General features: G+C 41.6%; 1 protein-coding gene across 1 annotated transcript; it reads left to right on the plus strand.

Moving 5' to 3' along the window:
• Positions 1 to 2,675: 2,675 nt before the first annotated feature.
• Positions 2,676 to 27,598, plus strand: IVNS1ABP (influenza virus NS1A binding protein). Its single transcript, XM_075286921.1, has 15 exons — positions 2,676 to 2,818; positions 8,193 to 8,314; positions 10,645 to 10,768; positions 11,954 to 12,123; positions 13,038 to 13,113; positions 13,358 to 13,531; positions 14,361 to 14,486; positions 17,306 to 17,413; positions 21,195 to 21,324; positions 22,110 to 22,334; positions 23,343 to 23,464; positions 23,686 to 23,812; positions 23,969 to 24,100; positions 24,653 to 24,826; positions 26,593 to 27,598. Exons 3-15 carry the CDS (start codon positions 10,658 to 10,660, stop codon positions 26,844 to 26,846), a joined length of 1,929 nt encoding a protein of 642 aa, XP_075143022.1. The 5' UTR covers positions 2,676 to 2,818; positions 8,193 to 8,314; positions 10,645 to 10,657; the 3' UTR covers positions 26,847 to 27,598.
• The last annotated feature ends 167 nt before the right edge of the window (positions 27,599 to 27,765 follow it).

The raw sequence follows: 27,765 nt of genomic DNA on the forward strand, positions 1-27,765 counted from the left end.
TTCATCAGGAGACTAAATGACTAAAAAAGTCTGTTGCTTCAATCTTACTGCAAATCATTTAGGTATCCTATGCTTTCCATATATCCTAATAGCCAGGAACCCTATCAGCTCAGCTTTCATCCTGGTACCTGTGCCTACCATCAAGGCACGGGGAACGGTGGTTTTAACCGCCCATCTTCTATAGACAGAAAGTGGACTATTGAGTTCAAAGTAAATGTGAGTCTACTTTATAGACGGCATGCAAATGTTCTGTCTTCTTTTAATATTTAAATATTAGTGAGACATTTGTCTATCTGTTATTGATCCAGGGGAGAAGTTATTTCTGGATCAATAAGCATACCCTTGGCTTCTGAACTAGAGAGTTGGGAGCTAGACACTGAGTCATTTTCATGCAAAGACTTTATTAGGAAGGTTATGCAGTTAGTTTGACACGTATACTGTTCTAACAGCAAAGTGTTGATTTTACCCACGCAGATCTGAAAAACAACTGGTATCTAGTCTAGCCTGTGCTAAAACTCTATTTGCTATTTAAATTTTTTTTTTCTGTTCTGCACACACAGTGTGTTGAAGTGTTGTTAATCTGAAAAAATATTGAAATACAGTGTTGGCCAAAAGTATTGGCACCCCTGCAATTCTGTCAGATAATACTCAGTTTCTTCCAGAAAATGATTGCAAGCACAAACTCTTTGGTATTAATATCTTCATTTATTTTGCTTGCAATGAAAAAACACAAAAGAGAATGAAAAAAAAGTCAAATCATTGATCATTTTACACAAAACTCCAAAAATGGGCTGGACAAAAGTATTGGCACCCTCAGCCTAATACTTGGTAGCACAACCTTTAGATAAAATAACTGCGAACAACCGCTTCCGGTAACCATCAATGAGTTTCTTACAATGCTCTGCTGGAATTTTAGACCATTCTTCTTTGGCAAACTGCTCCAGGTCCCTGAGATGTGAACGGTGCCTTCTCCAAACTGCCATTTTGAGATCTCTCCACAGGCGTTCTATGGGATTCAGGTCTGGACTCATTGCTGGCCACTTTAGAAGTCTCCAGTGCTTTCTCTCAAACCATTTTCTAGTGCTTTTTGAAGTGTGTTTTGGGTCATTGTCCTGCTGGAAGACCCATGACCTCTGAGGGAGACCCAGCTTTCTCACACTGGGCCCTACATTATGCTGCAAAATATGTTGGTAGTCTTCAGACTTCATAATGCCATGCACACGGTCAAGCAGTCCAGTGCCAGAGGCAGCAAAGCAACCCCAAAACATCAGGGATCCTCTGCCATGTTTGACTGTAAGGACCGTGTTCTTTTCTTTGAAGGCCTCTTTTTTGGTGCGTCCCCCCACCACTATGCTGAGCCCAAGTGAGAGAGCCTGGAGACGCCTGCACTGTCACTACCACTCCCAGTATCCACCTTGCAATCCCCCTTGGGACACCACACTTGCATGTGCACTTGGGGCAGAGCTGACCTGTCACACTTGCCATCAGACTATGGCTGTGCTCCAGCTCTTCTCTGATAGTCGTGATTGATATTTCAGACTTTGCCTTCGTCACGACTGTGTATTAGCAAATAAAGTCTGTGCTCCAGTGCACTTACAGGCAGGTGTGCATAGCCATAAGATTGTTTTCTCTACTTTGCTTCATCAGTTTATTTCCAGTTTTCCTTAGTATCCCCCACGCTGCACTATTGTTGGATTGGGAAGCATTTTGGACCAGACTTCCAATAAAATCAAAAGAATTTGTAGCCATTACTGAATTATTGACATGAAAACCACTAGCAGCGCAGCTGTGTCAGCTCCATCCTATAGTTACTTCTGGCCAGTGTAGGTAGCCTGATAGTGCTGCACATTTCCTATAGTGTCCGATCCACCTTCAGTGTGTGTGTCCAAACTACATTTGTCACGTTTGTATAGGCCACGCCCATTTAACTAAACCACACCCATAAGCATTGCGAGCCGAAAATTTCTGGTACAAACCAGATGCGCCATGTTTACACCAGTGTCTGGTCGTGGCCACAATAGGAAATCTGGGCCTTTGAGTTGCTTTTTGTCATAGACGTGTTCACTTTAGCTGCCTGGTGAGTGACTGAAGCTGCTGGCTGCTATGAACGTGAATGAAGGTCGCGCGTAGCAACTAAGGGACAAAAGCTTTATTGACACTTATCCAAATACAAATATACAGTAAGGCTCATAGGACCAGCAGCCGCCAGCTCTGACCGCCTTTGTTTGCTGGTACTGGGGATTTTCCATCAGCCGTCTGTGTGTCAACTCCTCGGCCAATGGAGACAGGGAGTAGGAGGCTGCTGGCCGTCTCTTATTGGCAGCATCCGGAGAAGACATGTGCGTCACACCCGCAACCAACTACAGCTTTAGTCTGCAAACATGCCAACAGAGGCCGGCACCTAAGGCGCCTACCACCGTATAGATGGGAGCACTAGAGTGAGCCCCGGCCCTCAAGTGGTTCTCCTTATAGTCTTCACTGTCCCCGTGTATTCAGCCATTTTCCTGGAGCCTTAATGTCATAAATTAATGTGACTACTCCAGTAAAATGATTCCAGTGAGTGACGACATGAAGGTCATTTACATTCCGGCCTCTTGCTATTAGAATCTCCGCCCACAGTCTCCAATCAGCGCTGCTGTCTAGGGGCGCGCCAATTGCGTCACTCGTTGCTGGGCTGTCGTGCAGGTGGTACTAGGCTGCTGTGCGAGGTCCTTGGCGCCATATCATCCTGTGTTACGCTTAGGCCAAACTATAATGAAGCGGACTTGACATTGTACGTTAGTGTCTCCTGGGAACAGCAGGCAGTGCTCGGCCCGAGGTGGGTACTCTGCGCGGTGAGAGCCGGAGTGGCGCAGATCACTTTGTGACGATGGCGGCGGCGGTGATGGCTTCAGCTTGGTGTATTGTCGCACGTTCGCTGAGTCTGGCAGGTGGTGCAGTGCAGGGTCCGGCCGGGCTGCCCATGTGGGGACCGTCATATAGCCGAGCCATGTGACCCGTATCAGTCCAGCATGACAGCAGCTCGCTTTACGTGTCAGGACTGGCGAACCTGAGCTTGGCTTTGAGCTGATTTTGGCCGTGCTGTGGGTGTAGTAATGGCTACCAGGCTGATTTATAGTCTAAGCCCTGCTGCTATTTGACCCCCTGCCCCTGAATGATGAACTTGGATGGTCCAGCAGCTTTGTTCTGTCTCTGCAGGTCAGGTAATGGCTGGAAGTTCTGCTGCTGGCGCTCATTGCCTCTGCCATGTGACATCTCAGCCCTATTTCTTATTAGACACACCCTGGACCCCATCATGCTGTGTCTTACATTGGCAGGATCTTGCATGGAGCTTTGGGGTGTGTTCACACAATATAATGGATATTGAGGTGGAATACACTAGCGTTGGGGGACCTGATACAGACATTGCATTGGTGTCCAGGAACTTCATGTTATGCCTCTGTTGGTAAGGGGTTATATGGTGGTCAGCCATGTGCATTGTTACCCCGTATGGTGCTATGTGGGATCCAGATATCACTTGGCTGTTTCTGTATACCCCAAGACCCTAAGGAGTACTTTGGAGCAGAAATCTGCCAGGCTAACCTCCACATCTTGTGTTAAATGATCCAGTTGGATTCCTAATAATCAAAAACTTCTCCCCCTATCTAGGGGATAACCAGCTGTAACCACCCCTTTAAGACTGAAATCACATGTCATTGTGTATATACAATGGCAAAGTCAGGAGCGTTCAAAGAAACCTAGAAAAGAAGGATTTATATTTCTTCTTGCCGTTTGCACTTCTGGTTTAGGCTCTAAAAATTTCATTTAAAACTGCTTGTATTTTTCCAGACTGAGGGTCATGTTTTGTTAATGCAGATTTTGAAGCCAAAACCAGGAGCTGAAAAAACAGAAGTTCTGTCTATGGTCCTCACCCCTTATGACTCATACATGGTTTGGGCTTCAAATATTCAACAAAACAGTAGCTGCAAAGCTCGTCTTATTGAATTCCTATGAAAGTCTCCAACAGTCTGTTACTTCTAATTACACTGTATCAATAATTAATTACAAAAAATGGAATTGGTATCTTTTTCCTGACTCCAATTCCATAGTTGTGATAGAGTAAAGATATAATAAATGAATATATACCAAGGTATGTAGTTACATAGAAGATGAGGTTGGATGAAGACCTCAGTCCAAGTCCAACCTATAACCCTACAGTGTTGATCCAACTCTATAAAATGCTGCCTGTATTTGATGGTGACATCTGGGACATTCATGACAGTTCTACAGGATGTCAGGACCTGTATCTACCTCTAGGACCATTCCAGACTCAAGTCCTCATGTGCAGCTCATGCTAGGTTCCCAAGGGTAAAACAACAGCTGTCTCATGTTTTCAATAAAAATGAATAATATTGATAAAAGCAGGGTGTGTGTGAGAGTTTGGGTTAGTTCACACGTAAATAACGTGTGGCTTATTTTGGTACCGGAAAAAAAAGCTTCCTAATTAGGAAGCTTTTTTTTTTTTTTGACCTTGCCATGCTTTTTTTTTTTCTTTTTTTTTTTTTTTGTAAAAATAGCTTTAAAAAAAAAAGCCAGACTGTTTTCCCCTCCTGTAAAGTGAATGGGCTGAAAAAACAGCTAGCGTTTTTTTCCGTGCGTTTTTTTGCAAAAAAAAAAAAGGCGTAGCTTATTTTTGGAAAACGCACGGAAAAAAAACCATTCACTTCTATTGCTTTCTTCAGGCTAGCTGTTCACATAGGGTTCCATGTGGTTAGTGTTTGAAGAGAGTATTATGTTACATTCATATCTGCGGTATATATTTCTCTTCTCAATTTTATGACCAAAACAACATGCCTGACTTTCAGTCCATCAGGTTATTTCAGGGGGTCCAGAATGCTGTTTTGTCTTGATTTTCTTGGCAGACTCCCAACAGAGAAGTGAATATAGTAGCTTTTATAACAACAATAACAACTTCCTTCCACTTCATTGGTCCCCACTTGTATTTGTTCACTTGTCCTATTGTAATGACATGTTGTACATCCATGTGACTGACCTCAGCGGTCTCTTGCCGTACATCCATGTGACTGGCCTCAGCGGTCATGTGCTGTACATGTTGGCATCACCACTGAGAACAGTAATTGGCTGCCAAATGACATCAGGGAAGTGAACAAAGACTACCAGGGACACCAGAATAGCAAGAAGTTCACCAATTCTTTTTTGGTTCAGACTAGCTCTCTGCTTCTGTCCTTCGCTTAAAGCAGACCTGGGCAATGCATAGCTAGTGGAAGGTTTTTCAAGGACCTGTGATGATGTCATCACAGCCTATCCACCAAAAAAGGCTATGACTCGTTAGTGGGCGGAGCCACACGGGACTGTGTGCTTTCTGCAAGATGCTGGCAATGGAGGCTGCTGGATGATAGAGAGAAGAGACAGCATGTGTGAGCAAGAGGGGGAACTAGGGGTAGATGTAGGGAGGGCAGTTAAACTGAATGCACCTGGAGGGGGGACATTAAACTAGGGGGTAGCTGGAGGAGGATATTAAACCATGGGGGGTAGCTGGAGCGGGACATGTCTGCCTCTAGTTGCCCCCAGTTTAATTTCCCCTCTAGTTTCTGCTGGTTTATACTGGGGCACCAGGAGAGGGACCTAATACTGTGTGTGTGTGTGGGGGGGGGGGGTATAATGTTAGGGTGACTGTAGGAGGATTTTACTTTGTGAGGCACATGGAAAAATGATTCAGAATGGGCGGAGAAGTGGGTGGAGCTAAATTTGCAGTGACGTGCATGGCCCTCTAGAACGGTAACTGTTAGAACGAAATTCTACGTTGTTATCAAGTACCACGAGCGTTATCGACCATTGTGTCTTTGTGTGAAAAGCGCGCATCCTGGTGTTTTTTTGGGGGGAATTATTTCCACAGACTGATAGGGGAGAGTAGGTTGCTGGGAGTCAGGGACTCCTAGTGTCATAAATGGCTATTAGCGATTGGCTCTTGAGACTTCGTAGACATCTCACTACGAAGAGATGAGGTATAACAGACACCTGGTTTTGGTTCACAAACAGTGATGAAAAATACTGTATGAATAAGGCCTTAACATCCACACTAGCTCCTTGCAAGCAGGACTTTTCTCTGCATTTTTCGGCGGAAACCTGGTGGACTCCATTATAGTCTATGTCAGGGGTCCTCAAACTTTTTAAACAGTGGGCCGGAGGCAGAGCAGGTCGCACAGACATCGGGAGCGGTGCCCTCTAATAGGTAAAGTGAAGTGCGCTCCATGGCCTGGCCCGAGCTCCCCAGGAGCTTCATTATAAATGCACGCCTGCCGGCGTTGTCGGCGGGGCCAGACAGAAGTGCTTGGCGGGCCGCATGTGGCCCGCGGGCCGCAGTTTGAGGACCTCTGGTCTATGTGGTCCGCTGGTAATCGCTTTTTCTGTGGATTAGGTTTCCATTCTTTGGGTCCCCAAGTGGACATGTTGAGAAAATGAGGGAGGAGGGGTCACTTCAAACACTTTTATATCTCTGACATAAAACATACATACTTGCTTTTGATGTCATATGAGAGGAAATTCTCTTTTTTCATACTAAGATTGCAGTGCTGTCTATTATTTTCAGAGATATACTGTATAACTGGTTGAAAAACGGTTGGGAGTCAGATTTTTATATTGTATATTATATTATACAGCTACTTTTAAACCTCCTAATCTTGTGATTTTAACCAGTTATGCTAGGTTCACACCTGCGTTCGGGTCTCCGTTCTGTGGTTTCCGTCTTCTGCATGCAGAAGATGGAAACCTGTCAGACCGGGTCCATGGGTTTGAAAGATTCCTGCAGGTTTCAGTCTCCTGCCTTTGTTTTGTGCAGGAAACGGAAACCTGCAGAACGTAGACCGGGCACAGATGTGAACGAGCCCTGAATATGTTAAGTACATTACAAAATTTGACACAAATGCTGCCAGAAAATGAAAATTTCAGGTTTAGTTCTGCATTAAATTTGTAAACCATCGGTATTTTTAACTGCCAAAATAGTTGCATATGCGTAATGAGTTTTGTGTGTGTGTGTGTGTAATTCTTATGACCTATAACAGGAGACGCCATGTGACTCAAGCCAACATCCTTGAGTGGGAAACTTGACTCATGGAAGCAGACTTTAATATGACTGACCCCATGACATGACCATGTCCTCCTCCTCCATGGATAGTGTATTGGAGCTTTCTGCGGTAGTGGAGTCCACCCAGTCTTCCCCACAGCTGACACCGGATTCCCTTTGTGCTGTAGTTTGTTGTTAGGGTTATGTTGTGCGTCTGACTAGTGTTGTCGCTCAAGTCTGCAGTTAGCCTTAGGTGTTTCACTCCTTTGTTGATAGTGTGCCGTGACCTTAGCAGAGTTGTCAAGGTCACAAACTGAATTATTCTTGCTCTGGTCGGCCTGAGCGCTGATCACTTAGCTGGGATTCTTATCTGTGTATTGAGAGAGTAAATCTTAACTGGTAATAACTAGTTTTTCCGAAGGCCGCATGTCCTACTTGTACCTCAGTCTGAGCAAGGTACAGGGAGATCCTACTGCAATCTCTGCTTCCTTCTGGATAGTTCTACTCCAAATCTTTGTCTCTTCTATTGCATGAGGTGTAAGGGGAAGTGGTGATATCACACCATGGAGCGAACCACCTGATGGCACTTCTGATTTTTCTTGTGTTTTCATGACAACTATTGTCCAGTGTCTTGTAGAATATCTGCTTTATTTATTTTTTTCTGCAGATTTTGTACATTTTTTTTTTCTGCCAAAGTCAGGAGTTTATTGTGCAGAAGGGAGAAGTTCAAGAGCTTCCTATATATTTCCTATTCTTTTTGTAGCTATTCCTGGCTTTGGTTCCAAAGATTGCAGCAAAATCTGTTAAACAAAAAAAGCAAAACAGAAAAATTGATTTTCTGCAACGTGAAGCCTTCGCCTAATTTTGGGGCTCCACATTGTGATAGTGCCGCAATTTGACCTAATTCCTTAAGGGCATTCTGACCCAGTTGGCGCATCCAGCTGCAGACAATGGCGCCTTATAGAACATGAAATAACTAGTGGCTGCTAAATGCTCTACTACGTTGCTGACCAGGTTGCTTGCATAATCCTATAATTGCAGAATATGGATTAACAGTCCATTTTAATCTGTCTTAATATAATGGCTTTGCTGTATAAAAGTTCACTAATAAAAATTGTTTTTCTCCTAGGTTCAAATTATTCTATGACTTCAAAGACTTTGAGTTGAGTAACCTCAAGGACATCAGTGTACAATTTAATGTATCAGAGTTGATTCAATTCTGTCCATTTATTTCCGGTTCTACTTTAAAGGGTAAGTAAATTTAATTACAAACCAGACTATACTTAAAATCTCCCCACCTTCCAAAAATGATCTGCAAATGCATCCACAGCAGTGCTAGTACTTACTGCTCCCTTGTGCACCTTTTGCTTGGCTTTATTTTACTTGCTGCTTCTTGGATCACTTATTTGCATGAAGTGCACAAACTCCATTTCCCATGATTCCTCTCCCTCTGTGTTTTGCTGCTGACAGGGGAGAGGTGGGGAATGAGCTTGCACACCGAACATCACAGCAGCATGTGACTTCAGATGTGGGAGGGAATTATTATCTGTGATTTCATTGCAGTGGAGCAGGAAGGGGTTGTTTTTGCTTAAAGGGGTTGTCAGTGATATTTTAAAAACCCTACACTAATCTAAACACCCTCCCCCTCCTATTTTCTAAATAACTTTATTTATACAAAATGTATATTTACCCATATTCCGGGGCGGTCACTGATAATCCAGTGACGATACATTTCTGGAAACGGATCGTATCTACTACTCCCTTTCCCCATCCACTTCATTCATACTTACCCATCCACAGCTTCTTCCGTTGAGACGGGTCCTCCACCTGTACTGGCAGGGGGCGCGCTCTTCTCCTAGCAGTGTGCACGCACTGTTGCCAGTAAATCACCTCTACTGTGTGTCTTTGCATGCGCAGTAGAGGTGACGGTGGAAACGGAGTGCACACACAGTACAGGAGGAGAAGAGGCTGTCTCACAGGAAGAAGGGTAAGTATGTAATATGGGTCTGGGGTTTGGCTGAATAGGTAGGGTAGGACATATAGGATAGCTAGGTGGGGAGGCAGGGACAGAAATAAACTTTCTCTATGGGAGTTACAGCCAGCTCCCCATTTCAGCAGCTGCTGAAAACTGCTTGGGTGTATCTGTATGTTCTTGCAGAACAAGGCAATCATTCTCCAGACATATATACTCAATTGGCAGTCCGGAAGTGGTTAAAGAGGACCTTTCACCAACTCCAGTTTTTGGTATCTGTTAATTGCTGCCACTCCTCTAATTTCAGCACAACTGAAAATTTTTCTTTAGCCCCCACCATTCCTGAATAATCGATGCTGTTAGTTTTGATGCCTCGTATACTATTTAGTTTGCTCTGGAAACATGAGGGCTAGAGAATAAAAAAGGTGAAAGGTCCTCCAACTCACTCCTGGTTTTGGCTAAGGCCTCGTTCACATTTGCGTTGGTATTTTGTCCGGGGGAGTCCGCATGGGGACCTCCCGAACGGAATACCAAACACAATTGCAAGTTCTGTGCAGTAAAAGCACATGGACCCCATAGACTACGCAGATGTGAACAAGGCTTTATACTACATTAAAGGGGTTGTCCTGTTTCAGCGCAAATAATTTTTTCTGGTTTTATAATTTCATAGCTCCATTTTGCTTCCTGTATAACTTTTTTCTGGTTTTGTAGACCTCTGCTTGTTCTTCTTTGTTTACTTCCAGTGGATAAATACCAGTCCATGGTCATGTGAAGGACACACAGGTGCACAGCTTGTTCAGTCACAGCACAGTAATAAGAGCTCTGCACCTGTGTCCATTACATGACCATGGACAGATCTTTATACACTGAGGGGGGAAAAAAATAATGAATCGCAGCAAGCAGATATCTAGAAAATTGTTGAAACTGAACAACCCGTTCAACAAAACATGAATGTGCAGAGCTATAGATGGCGACCAAAATGGTACCCAATGTGCCAAAGAGTTTTGTAAATGGTGCTAAGATGACTTGTGAAGTGCATGAGGATGTTCCATGTGTCAGTATCCGCTTCATCTGTGTCCTCCGGGTGCAGATAAGTTGAATACAATAGTGAGGCAGGAGGCCTTTTAGCTTCTTGTTCCACCATTAAGCCTGCCTGCTGTTAGTAATGTTTGCAAACTGTACAAGCTCTTGGTGTGGAGGCCCTTTGGTAAGTATTACTTGTTATATGGGGGGACACTGGGGAGAGCATTGTATAGTTTGGCAGCTAAATTGTTTTGGCTCCTAGACTCTTTAGTTGTTACTGGATTCTAAGTCTTTTATTTAGCACATGTGCCCTTACTCTCAAATGGGCCAATTCATTATAGTTGGCCTATCGATTGATGTGGCTTTGTAAATGGTGCTTGTGTCTGGCCAGAATTTATCACAACAAGCAGCATGGGAAACTGCAAGTTCTGACAGCAGGATCTTGGGAATATACCGGTAGCTTATTTTCTCCTTTAGTTTTTTGGCTTCTTTTGAATATTGTCTGACTTAGAAAATAACAGTGAATGTAAAATGTAGACATTGCAATAACTATCGAAAATAACCATGAGATATCCCCATTTTACAGATCCTGATTAAAAATGGTTCCAAACGGTTATCTCAGTTTCGAGGACGAGCAGTTCATAGAATCATCTGTAGCCAAATTAAATGCCTTACGGAAAAGCGGACAGTTTTGCGATGTGAAGCTCCAGGTATTTTTCTGCATACAATATTACAAGAAGCAATACAGTACCAGTCTGAACCATAGGACTCTCATCTTACACTGTAATGTACAGTATAACAAATATGCCCTATGATACATAAAAGGGTTAACCCATGATGAATATTGTTTATAGTCATTTGCTGGATTGAGTTCTAATAATTGTTTACACTTATGAAAAACAGCTTATCCCCAGTTATTCAGGAATTTTTTTTGACTGCTGTCTCCATTGAGCAGCCCCTTTGTGTCTGCCTGTGTAGATGCACCCAGGCGGATACACATACTTATTCCAGTATATGGAGAGATGCCTGTTGTGGTCAGCCGGCCATATCTAAGCTGCAGTGTTTTGGCTGGTCAGGGAAGAGGCTGGGAAAATGTAACTGCTGTACCTCTGCCCTCTTATCACATGTTCAGCGTCTCCTCTGGCGAGAATATGAGAAGAATCAGCTGCACACACTAGAAATCCATACACATGTGCAAAGGTGAAGAGAGAAGGGAAAGAATGAGAATGTGTCTTCCTTGGCAATACTTATTAAGGCTGTCTAATATAAACAGCATTTCTGAGATGGCACTGGATGGTGCACGGTCTTGTGTATAAGGAAGAGCAGATGATGGTGTGGAGGGTCACTTCATATTATGTTTTGAGTATTATCAACCATAGAAACATTATTCTATTGTCATATGTAGTGAGAGATTCTCTTCTTTCATAGAACACAAAGTTCTACCTATATTATTTCGAGAGATCACTTGTTGAAATCGGCCAGGAATGAGAGATTTGTATGCAACTGTATTTGTAACCAGTGATATATCTGGAAATAGTATAGGTAAAACTGCAATCTCTTACTTCATACAGCAACAGAATCCTGATTCTATGTTGGATAATGTCCAAGATATAATTGTTTGAAGTGACCTTTCCCACCCTGGTTTTCCTTCATCACACACAAGCCTGTTCACTGTACATAGTAAGAGGCAGAGTATGGCACTGTGTATTATAATGCATGCAACCTTTTTCATGCAGATTTCTGCAGTTATCACTCCTTGTGAAAGTACTGTACCCTGCAGTGCGCTTTGTAGCACTTAGATGAGTAAAAAGTACACTGTGGCAGGTCTTGGAATTGTGTAAGTTGCATAGCTTCTTATCCTGTGTTTTTTTTGTTTTTTTTTCTTCATTTTCCAGGTTTGTGGACATGAAATGCTGGCACACAGAGCTGTTCTTGCCTGCTGCAGTCCCTTTCTGTTTGAGATCTTTAATAATGACAATGAGACTCATGGAATGTCTCATGTTAAGTTTGATGATCTGAACCCAGAGGCAGTGGAGGTCTTGTTAAATTATGCATATACTTCACAGTAAGTAAAACGATAAACCTAGAACATGATGATCTACTTAAAGGGGTTTTCCCATAACCCCCCCCCTTTCCTCACCCATTTTACCTGCTGTCACTTCTCACTTCCTGTATTCCTCAACAAGCTAGTAGGCAGGCATTTAATGTTTGCTGGACAGGACACTGAAGTAGCTCACTAGATGTATTGCCTTTATCAAGAGGGATTATTTATTATGATTATTAGAAACCTGTAATAGTGCAGATCAAATAGTATGCACAGTAAATATATTACATTGCACAGGTTTGGAAAAAAAAAAAAATCCTGCTAGGACAGACAATCGACTTGCAGTAAACTTAATGTTATGTGTGTTTATGTAGAGAGACAACCATCCAAACCTGGATCAGCAAACTGAATTTAGCTGACCTAATTGTCTAGGACCTCCACAGCAGGATACAACCTTTCTGACACCAAGCATGATCTGAGAACTTGCCCAACCCCCCACCAGAGATCAGGGAGTCACATAATCTGTCCTGTATTACTAGATATGGAGCACTACCAGGCCACATGACTTAACAAAATTGTGTAAACAATGGGAGGAACAATTTTGCAAAGCAGCATTGCTAAAGTAATGTATTTAGGAAAAGTCTTGAATTTACATAAGCTAGCAATATAGATAGGATCCTGTTGCCGGTGTTCCCCCACTGCAGTACAATCATAGGGTCTTGTTCTGACGGAAGTTCTCACAGCATGTGACTGCTGAGGCCAATCAGTGGCCTAAGGAAAGGAACAGGGACAAGGGATTTTTTACCATTCCCGGCCTCCTTGCGGAACATCTACTTCCTGGATAACAATTCTCGGACTGTATATTTTACCAGAATGGCTAATGTTTTAAAGCATCCTTGGAATGATGATTAAATTATGCTTTTTTTTCTATTCAGGCTTAAAGCTGAAACTGAACTTGTAAAAGATGTTTACTCTGCTGCCAAAAAACTTAAGATCGAACGTGTGAAACAGGTAATATTGTCACTGCCTTACAGTGTGAACAGTGGACATAACTTGGAGTGATCTACACAGGCAGTATTGTGTGTGTACGTTGACTTGACCTTTTAAAGAAACACTTGTCTTATGTTCTGTTCTTAGATACTGAACTCTCCATTAACTCACTTTTTAGCGTATATGTCTACTTACAATTGGCAGAATTGAATATAAGACATTAGATTTGATTTCCCTTTTTTTTTTTTTTTTTCTCCCCCTAAAGGTTTGTGGAGATTATTTATTATCCAAGATGGATGTGCAGAGCTGTATCTCTTACCGAAATTTTGTAAATTCAATGGGAGACTGGCGCCTGCTGAGTAAAATCGACAGTTATATTCAGGAGCATCTGCTTGAAATATCTGAACAAGATGATTTTCTTAAACTTCCACGTCTTAAGGTAATTGCAGACTGACACATTACATTCAGCGTCCAAGAGGGGCTGAGATCATTTTATATTCTTTAGCAGTCATGTTCTTTCTTCCAAGGATCTAGTTAATGATACAACTGGTAACTTGGTCTACTAGAAAATGGATTGCCTATTGGGGTAGGCTGTCCCCATAACTGGCTGCTGCTTAAGGGTCTCACTGTGTTTGGTTCGTTACCTGGAAATAGTTTCTCAACAAATGGTTTAGCTGTGAAGAATATGTTTAGATATGACACAACTTCTGTAAGGAGGCAGAATGTATATTTATTGTGTGAATAGTCTTGCCTATATTCTGTACAATAGGTTGGATTCTGCCTTTAGAGATATCACCTTCCTTCTAAATGGCATTGCCCTGTCATTTGGAATCACTTTGGGTGAGTTCTGGCCTTTGGGACTCCCACAAAGTGCTGGTTTATCCTCTACACGGCAGCACACTAACCCGCTGCTGTACTAGGAACTAAAAGGGCCTTCTACTGTTCCCTGCACAGCCAAGACACAATGGTTAACCTATACTGCCACACCTTCATCTTCATAATTGGTGGTGGTCCTAGCCCTAATGGCTATTAATTCCAAATGCAAAAAAAAAAACCTGTACAATACAAAATAAGCATTGGGTGAGGAATGTTTCTGCTGTAAATCTGGTTCTCAGATATGGATCTTTTTATACTTATATTCTTTATACTCTCTGGCAGTCTTTCCTTGCAAACAAATCCATAAGTGTCCCGTCAGCCTTTTTTATCTTCGGTATTGTGGTTACAGTCCTGAACTGACAGCAGACTCATTCTATTTTCTTTTTATATAGCTGGAAATAATGATTGAGGAAAACGTTTCCCTTCCGAGCAATGGCAAGTTGTACACAAAGGTAATCAACTGGGTCCAACGCAGCATATGGGAGCATGGAGAAAGCTTGGAGTCATTGATGGATGAGGTTAGTCTGACATGACTGGTTTTGGCCGCATAGCATGGTAGCAGAACTTTTTAAAACTAATTGAAATTGTCCTTTTATGATGATCAGAGCCCAAAATAAAGAGACTTTCAGTTTTCAGTAGAGAACTGGTAGGTTTAAAGGTGAGAAGAATTATTTTTTTACAATATTTATTTAATTTTTTTATTTTTACAGTTTGTGTAAGTGCTGAGGGTTTTGTTTGTCTTAAATCACTGTAGTCTTCTAATGTTTTCTTACAGGTTTGCTTGAACTTGACTCCATTATGATGAACCCTACTAACAGATTTTCCTCCCCATTGATTATCTTTCCGTAGGTTATTTAACAAAAGTAGGATACCCAAGACTGAAGAACAAGGAAGATACATCAAGGTTAATAGAATCGTAATGAAGCACCAGTCTGCCCTAGCCCTTCTAAGAAAATCCACTGTGGGCAGAGAACCATGATGATGATTTAACAGTGTTAACTCCTTTTACAGGATCAGTGTGCATTGTACCATAATTCACATTTTTAGATTCAAAATGTCAGCTGAGTCTTAAAAATACTGAAGTATTGAGGGAACATTCTGGATGCGTCATAGTACCTATATGTATAGTAATGTTATGCAAGAGTACATTTTAGAAAGGGCAATGCACAATTATTCCTGTTGTAGTCTTTATGGATTGTCTTAACATGACATGACACTGCTAAAAGGAAGTGCCACCCAAACGTGTAGTCTGCTGACGGCTCATAGATTAAAGGGATTCAATCATTAAAATTCTATTTTTTTTTTTTCTCCCTAATATGTAGGAATAGCCTTAAGACAGGCTATTCTTCTCCTACCTTTAGAGGTCTTCTCCATGTTGCCGTTCAGTAGAAATCCAGATTTTCTTCTGTATGCAAATGAGTTCTCCCACAGCACTGAGGGCATCCCCAATGCTGCGAGAGAAATCTGCAGCGCCGCCTCTCTTTGCCGAGAACGGCTTCTCTCTGTGTCTTCTTCCGGCGCTAGCTTCAAACTTCTAGGCATGTGCAGTTGGCTCTGTCATAGGGCCTTGGGCAGGATCGACTCCGCATGCCTGCGGCCGTTTTCTTCTGGCCGCTTACCCCAGGTTACCGTGTAAGCTGCCACAAGAAAATGGCTGCTTACACCAGTTTACTGTGTAAGCGGTAACAGGAAAATTGCTGCGGACATGTGCAGTCTGCTCTGCCCGAGGCCCGACGGCAGATCTGACTGCGCATGCCTAGAAATTTGAAGCTAGCACTGGAAGAAGACTCAGAGAGAGGCTCTTCTAGGCAAAGAGAGGCGGCGCAGCAGATTTCTCTCGCAGCATTGGGAACGCCCCCAGTGCTGTGAGAGAACTCATTTGCATATAGAAGAAAACGGGAATTTCTACCAAACGGTGGCGCGGAGAAGAATAGCCTTTCTTAAAGCTATTCCTACGTGTTGGGGAGAAAAAATTGCTTTTTAATGATTGAATCCCTTTAAAATTCACAAGTGGAGTTATGAGCTTGGAATGGATTTCTACAACTATGGAGCGTTTACCCCGTCTATACTGCTCAGGTTTCATCATTGGAGGTCTACACAAATGGCTTCAGTTGGTTTACACAGAACGTGTCAGATTTTCAGGAAGTCTGGGTGATGTCTAATGGTTTTCGCTCTAGAAATTGACTGGTGCTCTACTGCATATTTTTTCTTATTCGAATATGTTGGTAGGTGAGCAAATGTCCAGTATTTCATAACTACGTAATGGAATAACCACCACTGTAGGATGATTTTTGGTACATTTCTTTGCAGTATTTATATAATGGAAGCAAATATGTGAGAAACATCCTTGTACTCAGTTTCAAAAAGTGTATTGGTCAGCTGTAATAGACTCTGGTCAGAGCCAGACCATGAAGCTGGAAGCAGCAAGTAACAAACCAATGGGTGACTGTTGTGCAGGAACTTAAGGCTGTATTTACATGCTGTAGAAAAAGGAGAATTATGTAAATCTGCAATAAGTCTGCTAGAGTAGACTCCCTTAGGTCTGTGCAGATTGTGCTGCACGAGAATAGAGTCTTCTATACTCTGTTCACTTCAATTGTTCTCTAGTCTGTTGCAGATTTTTATGCTGTTGAGTTGTTAAAGTGGCTTACTCCTTACGGGAGCCAGCATTGGTGCTTATGAATGTGGGTTTCTAATTTTTAATTCTTTCCACTGAATGAAATGATTATGTAAAGCCCCTTCTGCTGCCATGTTCCTGCATGTGAAAAGTGTCACCAAGTAGAAATGCCATTATGTTCAAGTTGTAACATTTTACCATAATCTGTAAAAAGACACAATTGTTTGTATCCCTTCTGATCACGATGTACAGCATGCACCAGTGCTTTCTGCTCCCTTTCATATACATTTTTATTTTTACACCAGTAAGATTTCCTTTATTTTCCCAAAAAATTGTATTGTTTAGATGTAACTTTTCCTTTTACTTTGATTTTACTGTTCTGTACCAAGATATGTTATTTTTAAGCTCTGTGTATTGCTATTTTGATGTTTTCTTCTTCTTCCTCTATGCCCCATTATATTATCTTGCACTAGAATATCCCTTTCCATCAATGTTCCCTCCATACCCTTTTAATCACTTTTGGACAATGAAGATATAGAAGCGAAGCTGACGTGAGGCTTCTGGAGAACTTGTACCACCAAAGTGTTTTTTTTTTTTTTTTTTTCTCCCAAATTGGAGGCTAAAGACCACGAAGATGGCAGGAAGTGGACTTTCTGCAGTGTAAAAATATTTACTTATAGGAACAGTATCCATATGGGTATGTTTTTTATTGTTTTACAGGTCCAAACATTGTATTACTCAGCTGATCACAAGTTACTCGATGGGAATGTTCTTGGTGGCCATAATGACATATTTGCTGCCGAGGAAGATGGTATACAGTTGGTTCAGGTACAGTTCCCTCGCCTCAACAATTTTAACATCACTCTTGGTTATAGAGCATCTATCGCTGAAATGCGGTTTTTGCAGGTCTCACTACAGGTCTGTCACAGGACCAGAACAATGGATAGAAAGACCACTAAATTAGTGGTTACACACTGAGCCCAACAGACCCCATAGAATGCTATGGGGTCCATCGGATGTCCGTTGTTTTAAAACTCAAACCAGTAGGCAAGAATACTGTGCCTGCAGAACCTTTTTTTTTTTTTTTTTTTTTTTCTTCTTCTTCTTCTGCCAACTTCAGGCAGAAGTTGCAACCTATCCTAGATTAAAAGAGCACCTGTCACCAGGTCTGAAAAGCCCAGTGATACACGTCATCTGATAAGCACGGTCACCCTGAGCATTTTGGTGGTCTGTTTATCCAGATTTGTTCCCCAGAGGTTCCACCAGAGCTGATGTAGACAAATCTATTAATCATAAGCGGGAAAGGGCAACTAAAGCCTAAGGTGAGAGAGGGCCATAAAACTCCCTTTACATTTCTTTCCTCTGTCAGTCTTGAAAATGACACCATGGAAGAGCTGAGATGGTTAAGTTGTTGTTGTGGTTTTTTTTTTTTTGTTTTTTTTTTTGTAACGATGCAGGAAAAGGATGATGATCCAGCAAGATTCAGGAAACAAATGATATGTGTACAATAACCTTTCTAAAGGCTAGATGAATGTAGGCTTAGCTAAAAATGGAAGATCTGAATTAGACTCCCTTTAAGCTGTACTCACATATTTTGTGTGGGATCCAATGTTAAATGAATCCAAGAAAAAAATGGAGTTAAAACCATTGTAGCTTGAGACAATAACTGTATAAGTAAATAATAAATGGTTTCAGAAAACACCAAAATGTCACCAAAATTATAAAAAAAAATTAAGATTAAAGGGATTTCCCCATGAACATAACCATATTTAAATTTGTAGATAAATGTAAGTAATTAAAATCTTGCAGAGTTTGAGATTTTGTCTAACCATCTTGGGGCTAGCTCACACGTAAAAATCTCCTGGCTTATTTTGGTCTTGGAAAAAACCGCTTCCTAATTAGGAAGCGTTTTTTGACCTTGAGATGTTTTTTGGAGCTTTTTCTGCAGCAGTTTTTGGTAAAAATGCTTCTGAAAACGCCAGGTGGTTTTCCCCTCCCCTAAAGTGAATGGACTGTTAAAAAAGCTAGGCGTTTTCAGTTGCTGTTTTTTGCAAAAAAAAAAAAAAAAGTTAGGCATTTTTCGCCTCCCATTCACTTCTATTGCTTTCCTCAGGCGGAATCCGCCTGATGGACACACAGGAGGTTACCATGCAGATATCTGATTACAACTAAAGTAAATGTCCACCTTATGTCACACACATTATATATAATATATATATTCGTATTTTACGGATTATAAGGCGCACTGGACTATAAGCCGCATTGCCCTTGAGCGCCTTATAGTCCGTCTTGGTTCATATATAAGGCGCATCGGACTATAAGCCGCAGTCCGGTGCGCATTATATGTTATTGAAAGCGGCAGCAGGCAGACTTTGCCAGCGGCCGCTTAACCCCCCCGCGTGCCAGCCGCTTCTATTGGAAGCGCTCGGCAGGCGAGGAGGGGCTCTATCAGCAAAATCATGCTGATAGAGCCCAACCGTAAAAGTTAGATTAAACTACCCCCCCCGTTTTAAAATAAAAGCCTGAAACAGAATGTGAAACTTACCGAGCGGTGCAGGGTGGGCGGGCATTCAGGCCTCCTCTTCCTCCGATGTTCCGTTCTCCTCCTCCGCCGCTCGCTGAGAATGGCCTGGGCGCATGCGCAGTAGTAGAAGCATTATGATATTGCGCATGCGCCCAGGCCATTAGTTCGCGAGCGCCGGAGGAGAAGGACGGAACATCGGAGGAAGAGGAGGCCTGAATGCCCGCCCGCCCTGCACCGCTTGCCCTGCACCGCTTGGTAAGTTTCACGTTCTGTTTCAGGCCGGCGTGACAGCAGGGCTGCCGGACACTTCCCATTCTTTTCTATGGGAGCCGGCATGCGAGCGCTCCCCATAGAAATGAATGGACAGACACTTCCCATTCATTTCTATGGGGAGCGCTCGCATGCCGGCTCCCATAGAAATGAATAGGAAGTGTCCGGCAGCCCTGCTGTAACGCCGGCGTGTACGGCTGTGATACACGCCGGCGTTCGGTAGTGTGAATGCACCCTTACGGTGCCTTTTATGTATGTATGGAAGCGGCACGCAGACTTTGCCGCCGCTTCCATCCATATATAAGGCGCACCGGACTATAAGCCGCACTTACGATTTCTGAGGAAATCGTAGGTTTTTATGTGCGCCTTATAGTCCGGAAAATACGGTATATATGTGCGTGTGTATATATATATATATATATATATATATATATATATATATATATATATATATATATATATATATATAATGTGCACATGCACCTGTAGATTTCTGTCTTTATTTAAGTAAGTGCTTTCTATAGCTTTTACAAAAAAAAAACCTCCTACAACTGATTTGTTTCAGGAATAAACTAATTGCTACAGTTTATTATGTTGATATGTTTGATGATTGAAAGATTTCTACCTTTTAAAGGGATTGTCTGGTTCTTAAGAATAATGGCCTCTAGTAGTAGAGGTTATCTACAGGGGGTCCCAGGTATCAGAACCCAAGCAAATCTAATGTTGATGGCCTATCCTTAACCACTTCCGGAACGCCCATAGACTATATACGTCCAGATAGTGGTTGCCTAGTTCTGACAGGACGTAACGGTACGTCCAGTCAGAATACAGTAGCTGCACGGAGATACTGAAGCTGGGAGCCGGCTGTAACTTCAGCCAGAGCTCCCAGAGAGATGTCAGGGAAGATTTATTACCTCCCCTGCCATCTTGATCGCTGTGTATACAGCGCTCAATGAGCGCTGTATACACGGCTATGGACGCTGCCATAATTCAGCTGCCCTCTGACCCGGCGGTCACGTGATCCGCCGAGAGAAGCGTCTTACCAGTGCTGCTGAGTCCTACAGGACTGTAGCAGATCAGCTTTGCATACTGTGTATACAGTGTGCTGGAGTCTGTATTTCACCTGCAACTGAGGCTAAATGTACCAGCCCCAGTTATAGGGGAAATCAGCCTCCAATACAAAAAAAAAGTGATCAGATGTCCCCAAAGGTCTCTATCACCTTATGGGGACACAATCTGAAAATAAAATAAAAATATAATAAAGTTTTTTTTAAAAAAAATGGAAATAAAATAATAAAAAAAATAATACGCTAATAAAACGCCGTTGTTAAAGATTATAGCCCAACCCCCGACTACACCATACAAAATAAAAATTACCGTAACGGAGAGGAAAAACTATTTTGTGAAGTTTTTCAGTGACACTTTGTTATTAAATTAAAAAAAAATAAATAAATTGAAAACCAGACACAATTTCCCTCCTATTATGTTTTATATTTTCCCGGATATAAAAAAAACTTAAAACACTTTTGAGAATAAAAACAACATAAAAATAAAGCCCCATGTGTCACCGAAAAAAGACGCAAAAATTAGTTGACTGAGACATACAAAAAAAAAATGTTACAGACCTCAAAACCGCACATACAAAATAAACCTAAAATGTGTCTGGTCCTGGACCACAAATTGGCCCGGTACTGAAGTGGTTAAGAAGGATAATCCCCCTCTTAAACTAGACCTTTTGCTGTCGGGCCAATATTCAGTTCAGTGCTAATGTAATATCTTTATTTTCATTTCATATGTTGGTTTTGATTTTTGTAGAAAAAATCTCCACGTGAGAGTGATAACAGGCACATGAGTAGCAGTAGTTCCGGGACCCTTTCACCATCAGGTTTTCCAGCACAAAACCCTAAACATGAATGGAAAATAATTGCCTCAGAAAAGAAGTCCAGTAAGTGTTAAATCTACCTGTTCATAATATTCCCTTTTGCTAGTTTTAAGAAATATTTAGATATTTTTGTGCTTTTTATATATGATTTGTGTAATTGTTTATACATCTTAACTCTTCTGCAAGTAAATGGACTTATCGGTAGTTTTGTCCAGCTTTCACCATTCTGTAGTCTCTGATCATTGCATGATCTTACATCAAGTTATATTTCCACATCCTACAATGAGTTGTTTATTATTATTATTTATTTATATAGCACCATTAATTCCATGGTGCTTTACATTTGGGGGTTACATACAATACACAGAATATACAGGTAGATATAATACTAACAATGACCGACTGGCACAGTGGGGTAGAGGGCCCTGCCCGCGAGGGCTTACAATCTATGAGGGAAGGGGGATAGAGACAAAAGGAGAGGGGGAGACTGTACAGATGGCAGTGTGGTGACAGTAGTGTTATTGTGGGTTGTAGGCCTTCCTAAATAGATGAGTCTTCAGGGCCTTCTTGAAGTCTCTGATTGTGGAGGTCAGTCTTATGTATCTTGGTAAGGAGTTCCAGAGTATGGGGGATGCACGGGAGAAATCCTGGAGGCGGTTGTGTGAGAAGCGGATGAGGGAAGAGCAGAGTGGGAGGTCGTTGGAGGATCTGAGGTTACATGTGGGCAGGTAGAGGGAGATTAGTTCAGAGATATATGTACTAGCTGGTCAGGAAAGTGAGGGATTCTGCTGTAACCACCTTTAGTAACTGCAAAGATGGAACCTAAGACTCTTTTTTTTCTCTTGCAGAAAAGACCTACTTGTGTCTCGCTGTCCTCAACAGCACACTCTGTGTCATCTTCCTACATGGTAGGAACACTCCTTTGAGCTCCCCTTCTAGTACACCTCGATTAATGAAGAGTTTAAGCCTGGAGATACAACCAGATGACTCCAATGACAAAGTCATGTCACCTATGCATTATGCCCGATCAGGACTGGGAACTGCTGAATTGAATGGCAAGCTCATAGCAGCTGGTAGGTGACTTATATATCTATCTTTAGCCATTTACCGTATATACTGGAGTATAAGCCGAGGCCCCTAATTTTACCACAAAAAACTGGGAAAACTTATTGACTCCAGTATAAGCCGAGGAGGGAAATGCAGCAGCTACTGGAAAATTTCAAAAATTAAAATGGTCGGAGATTTTGGGTGCAGTAGGTGCTGGGGAGGGGGTGTTTTGGTTGCCCCTTCCCTGAGCTTGAGGGCTGCTTTTTTTTTCTTCCCCCCCACTTGGAATTCAGTCTGGCTGAATATAGGGTATCTGCAGTGCTCCTATTAAACCCTTCCTGACAGAAGAGGAGCACTGCAGATACTCTATATTCAGTAGACCGGGCACTTTCAGACACAGGGATACCTAATGTGTTTGTGTTTCACAGTAATTTTCTACTTTTGTGACTACTCTAGGGAAAGGCGGGATTTAGAACTTTAAATTGTTTTTGTTTGGTTTTTTTTTTTAAAGCTTTTTTTTTTCCCACTATTTTATGGGAGATTCTATATATTGATATTGCTGCTGGTCATAGACCTCAGCACAAAAACTGTGCTGAAAAATTTGGCTTATACTCGAGTATATATGGTATATAAGTTTGTTCCTTCCTTCCTTCCTTCCTTCCTCATCTATCCTTAGGATAAGTATTCATTTAAAGATTGGAGAGGGTTAAAAGAGGCTGCAATGTTTGTGAGAACTGCAGTCTCTTCAGTGCTTAGCAAACACAGTGCTGTACATTTGTACAATGGTTGTTTGGTATCGCAGCTCATCTCCTACACTTGAATGGGACTGCGTTGTGATCAGGCAATATGACTGATGAACATGGTTGTGGAGCAAAGCGTTTCTTAAAGAGTGACAGTGCTACTTCAAACAGCTGATCCACTGGTGTCTGACCTCCACAGATTTTCAATTGGTAACCTGTCCTAAGGATATGCTTTTTACTATATGAATTTATTTGTATATAAACCGTTTCCTCCAAACCCTTCTGTCTCCATAGGTGGCTACAATAGAGAAGAATGCCTGCGTACAGTGGAATGCTATGATCCAGACAGTGACACTTGGACCTTTTTGTCTCCCATGAAAACACCCAGAGCTCGATTTCAGATGGCAGTTTTGATGGTATGTGTAAATCTCTAGCCGCAATGTACTTTGGTTGAGGTAGCATTTTAAATCCAAGAAAAGAAAAAGATACGAGAGGCCTGCTGTAACTTTTTTTATGCTGCATGTGAATTAGGTTTTCCATTTGGATCGTAGTGTAGTTTGAAAACTCCTCAATGAATATGTGCTGTATAAGCCCAGCTTATGGGTCTTCTGGAGCACTGAGATATATGTCATTGCAGGGTGACTTATATGTTGTTGGAGGATCAAATGGTCATTCTGATGACCTAAGCTGCGGAGAAAAGTATGACCCTACAGCCAACACATGGACACCTGTTCCTGAGCTGAGAACGAATCGATGCAATGCAGGTAATCTGATGACTGACTTTGGTTTTTATGTTTGGCTTCTTGTTTGTAAGATCTGTCAAAGGTCTTATGTTCAAAGTCACATGCAGTAGATACAACTTTTATTAGCCTTTTCAATTGACATGGTATATGCCTTGTTTGTTTTTTTTTTTTTTTTAGGAGTTTGTGCTCTCAGTGGAAAATTGTATATAATTGGAGGCTCTGATCCTTACGGTCAGAAAGGTCTGAAAAATTGCGATGTGTTTGATCCCTTAACAAAGTCATGGACAAGTTGTGCTCCTCTAAATATCCGTAAGTATTTTAGTCACACGTCTATGCATCTATGGAATACATTTAGTCCATGTTCAATCTGCTGTGGGTTTGCACTGTGAACTCAGCTGCAAATTGGCAGTAGTTTATAGCTGAATGCATCTGGATTTGTCTTCAAAGTCCTATCAATATTATGGCGTACAAATTCCATGGTAAAATAAGAGAATGCTCCACAGCAGGGTCATTGTGTTACAGAGGTGTTGGCTGTCGCAGCAAATTTAACTCTAAATGCTTGAAGTGAAATTGCTGTAAGTCCTCATAGTGATTATCCACAATGTATCACTGTGACGCACAGCTAGCAGTCTAAAACCGGCACAGCTATTATAATGCAGTCCAGATTCACACTGTCATAGCATAAACCAAACCGCGCATATTCAGATACTCGGTGTGTTTTAGCTGAATGTCTGTGTAGCGTATTTATCTTTTATTTGCTGCCCAGTGTTCATGGATCTTCTATATTGTGGTCATTTGGGCTTTTTTCAGCTATTTGTTAGGTGCTATGTGTTTAGTGTCTCTCTTCTTGTAATCTTACAGGAAGGCATCAGTCTGCTGTCTGTGAACTGAACAATCATATGTACATCATTGGAGGAGCTGAATCATGGAACTGCTTGAATTCTGTGGAGCGCTATAATCCCGAAAATGACACTTGGACATTAGTGGCACCTATGAATGTAGCTCGGCGCGGTGCTGGAGTTGCAGTTTATGATGGTAAGATATGCATGTTAAAAGATTAATTTGTAAGACTTTTTTTTTTTTTTTTTTTTCCCTTGAATTTCTTTAGAAGTGTCAGGACACTGGCAATGGAAGTGGTTTATTCTAAACTTCCTCAAAGCTTAGTGTTGTCACTGGGTGGTGAGGAATGCCCCCTCTGATTGGACAAAGCTATGTTAGCATACAAAAACAATTGTACTGAGCAGCACCAGAAAAAGACCTAACCCAGTCAGTGGGTGCAAGTTCCAAGTGATCAGTTATATGATCACATGTAGAGAATTCAACAAATGAACAGAACTCCAAAAAAAAAAAAGTATGTTGGAGAATTGTAGAATTCTTCATTGTACATACAATAACATTTGTCTCTGTACTGGACTCTAATTGGACAACCCCCTTTAACCCCTTCCCGACATGCGCTGTAATAGTACGGCGCATGTCGGGTCTGTAACTATGGCGGGAGCCGGGCGGCCGCCATAGCCGCCGGGTGTCTACTGCTTTAAGCAGTAGACAACCGGCTCTAATGCCTCCGATCGGTCCCCGGACCGATCGGAGGCATTAACCCCTCCGGCGCTGCGGTCAAAGGCGCCGGAGGCGCCATCTTCCCGGCGGCGCATGGGCGCCGCCATTTTGGCCAGGATCGCCGGCTCTTGGAGCATGCTCCAGGGCTGACGTCCCGTTGCCATGACAGCCAGGAGCCTTGTACAGGCTCCCAGGCTTGTCTGTAAATTCTCTCTTTTGCAGGCTGGTCTATGCAGCCTGCAAAAGAAAGGATGCTTTTTTGCAATGCATTAGCATTGTAATGCATTGCATTAGTGATCAGACCCCCCTGGGGTTCAACACCCCTAGGGGGTTTAATAAATGCAAAAAAATAAATAAAAAAAAAGTTAAAAAAAATATAAAAAGAATTAAAAGTTCAAATCACCCCCCTTTCCCTAGAACACATATAAAAGGAGTTAAAAACTGTGAAACATATACATGTTAGGTATCCCCGCGTCCGAAATCGCCCGCTCTACAAATCTATAAAAATATTTTTCCTGTTCGGTAAACGCCGTAGCGGGAAAAATAGTCGAAAGTGCCAAACCGCCGTTTTTTCACTGTTTTTTGATTCTGATAAAAATTTGAATAAAAAGTGATCAAAGCAATAACATTTCCCGAAAATGGTAGAACTAAAAAGTACACCCGGCCCCGCAAAAAAAGACGCCCTATGCATCCCCCTACACTTAGGTATAAAAAAGTTACGGCCGTCGGAATATGGCGACTTTTAGAGAAAAAAAAATTAACACAGTTTTGAAATTTTTTTTAGGGGTCAAAATGTAAATAAAACCATATAAATTTGGTATCCCTGGAACCGTACCGAAACACAGAATATAGGGGACATGCCATTTTGGCTGCACAGTGAACGCCGTAAAATCAAAGCCCGTAAGAAAGTCGCAGAAATGCATTTTTTTCTTCAAATCCACCCCATTCTGAATTTTTTTCCTGCTTCCCAGTACATTATATAGAATAATTAATGGTAGCATCATGAAGAAAAATTTGTTCCGCAAAAATTAAGACCTCATATGGCTGTGGGAGCGGAGAAATAAAAAAGTTATGGGGTTTAGAAGGAGGGGAGTCAAAAACGGAAAATGAAAATATGCCACCGGCAGGAAGGGGTTAAAGCCTTAAAAAAAAAAACTTACGTGTGAAGTAACACTTAAATATACCCCCTGCTTTGTTCCCGTTAAAATATATGTACATTCTAAAACTGTATTTTCCTTCAACAGGTAAACTTTATGTAGGTGGTGGTTTTGATGGCTCTCGTGCTTTAAGCTGCGTGGAAACCTATGACCCTGCCAAAAATGAGTGGAAAATGGTGGCAAGCATGTCCTCTCCAAGAAGCAATGCTGGTGTAGTATCGGTTGGAAATGACATATTTTCTGCCGGCGGATTTGATGGAAATGAATTTCTGAACACGATTGAAGTTTATAACTCCACTTTGGATGAATGGAGCCCATATACCAAAATGTGTAGATCATAGGACACATGGTTGTAGATTCTCGCCTCAGATTTCGTTTTTACACCAGCAGTTTGGTAGTGTACATTTGGACTGTAAATACTTTCTTTAGATTCCTTGACATGTGGTTATGTCAATTTAGTAATTTAATTTCCACAATCTTTGAGTTGTTTTTTTTTGTATATATTTCATTTTTCTCTTGCACTGAAATGTAGAGTGAATTTTCTGAACAAAATTTCTAAAAAATGATCTTTTTTAACTGTATGCAAATGGTTTCCCTTAATGCAGAATGTGCTTAAAGAGCCTTATAGTCAATCTCATGACAGACTGCTACTTGTAAAGTGCGGGAATGCCAAACAATATTTTCCGATTTTTGCCTTTTTCTTACTTTTTGTAAACTTGAAATGAAAGGCAGAACTAACCTTATGCTGAATGAGCATTTTCTTTTCCAATCTGTACTTTACATACTGTATATTTAATGTGTCCTTTTGTTCTGTAGACTTGTGGATCAGTTTATCAAGAATATTTCCACTGTTTTAGAAAATAGGCTATTTATTCTTTGACTTTTTTTTTTTTTTTTTTTTTTTTTTTTAAAAGATCTTTTCTGGAACACAGCAAGTGTCTTGAATTGTGTAAAATCAAGCAGGAATTGATCTGCCAATCTTCATTTTCGTGTCTTAAAAGCCAAATGTTTTCTGTATGTTCTGTAATATGAATAACTTTTCTATCGCTGCTAATGTACATGGTTCTTAAATAAAAATGGACATTTGACAAAATATCTTCAGATGTTTCTGTGTATAGTAAATTAATAGGATGGAATTTCAAAAGTATTGTGAAGAGAAGTGCTTAGGCCTGGGACAAGTTGGGCAAATTTACTGCCGTGAGCCACGTTTTAAACCAACAACATTTCCATTATTGCTACGGGTCTTGTCCATGGACTTCA

Source organism: Leptodactylus fuscus, chromosome 9, assembly GCF_031893055.1.
Source record: "Leptodactylus fuscus isolate aLepFus1 chromosome 9, aLepFus1.hap2, whole genome shotgun sequence".
In the NCBI taxonomy this organism is placed as follows: domain Eukaryota; kingdom Metazoa; phylum Chordata; class Amphibia; order Anura; family Leptodactylidae; genus Leptodactylus; species Leptodactylus fuscus.

What these genes read in the sequence shown, in the direction of transcription:
- IVNS1ABP (XM_075286921.1), top strand. Translation starts at nt 10,658, where the DNA reads ATGGTTCCAAACGGTTATCTCAGTTTCGAGGACGAGCAGTTCATAGAA. An exon ending in TTTGCGATGTGAAGCTCCAG is followed by an intron (nt 10,769 to 11,953) that starts GTATTTTTCTGC and finishes TTCATTTTCCAG; the next exon opens with GTTTGTGGACATGAAATGCT. An exon ending in AACGAATCGATGCAATGCAG is followed by an intron (nt 23,813 to 23,968) that starts GTAATCTGATGA and finishes TTTTTTTTTTAG; the next exon opens with GAGTTTGTGCTCTCAGTGGA.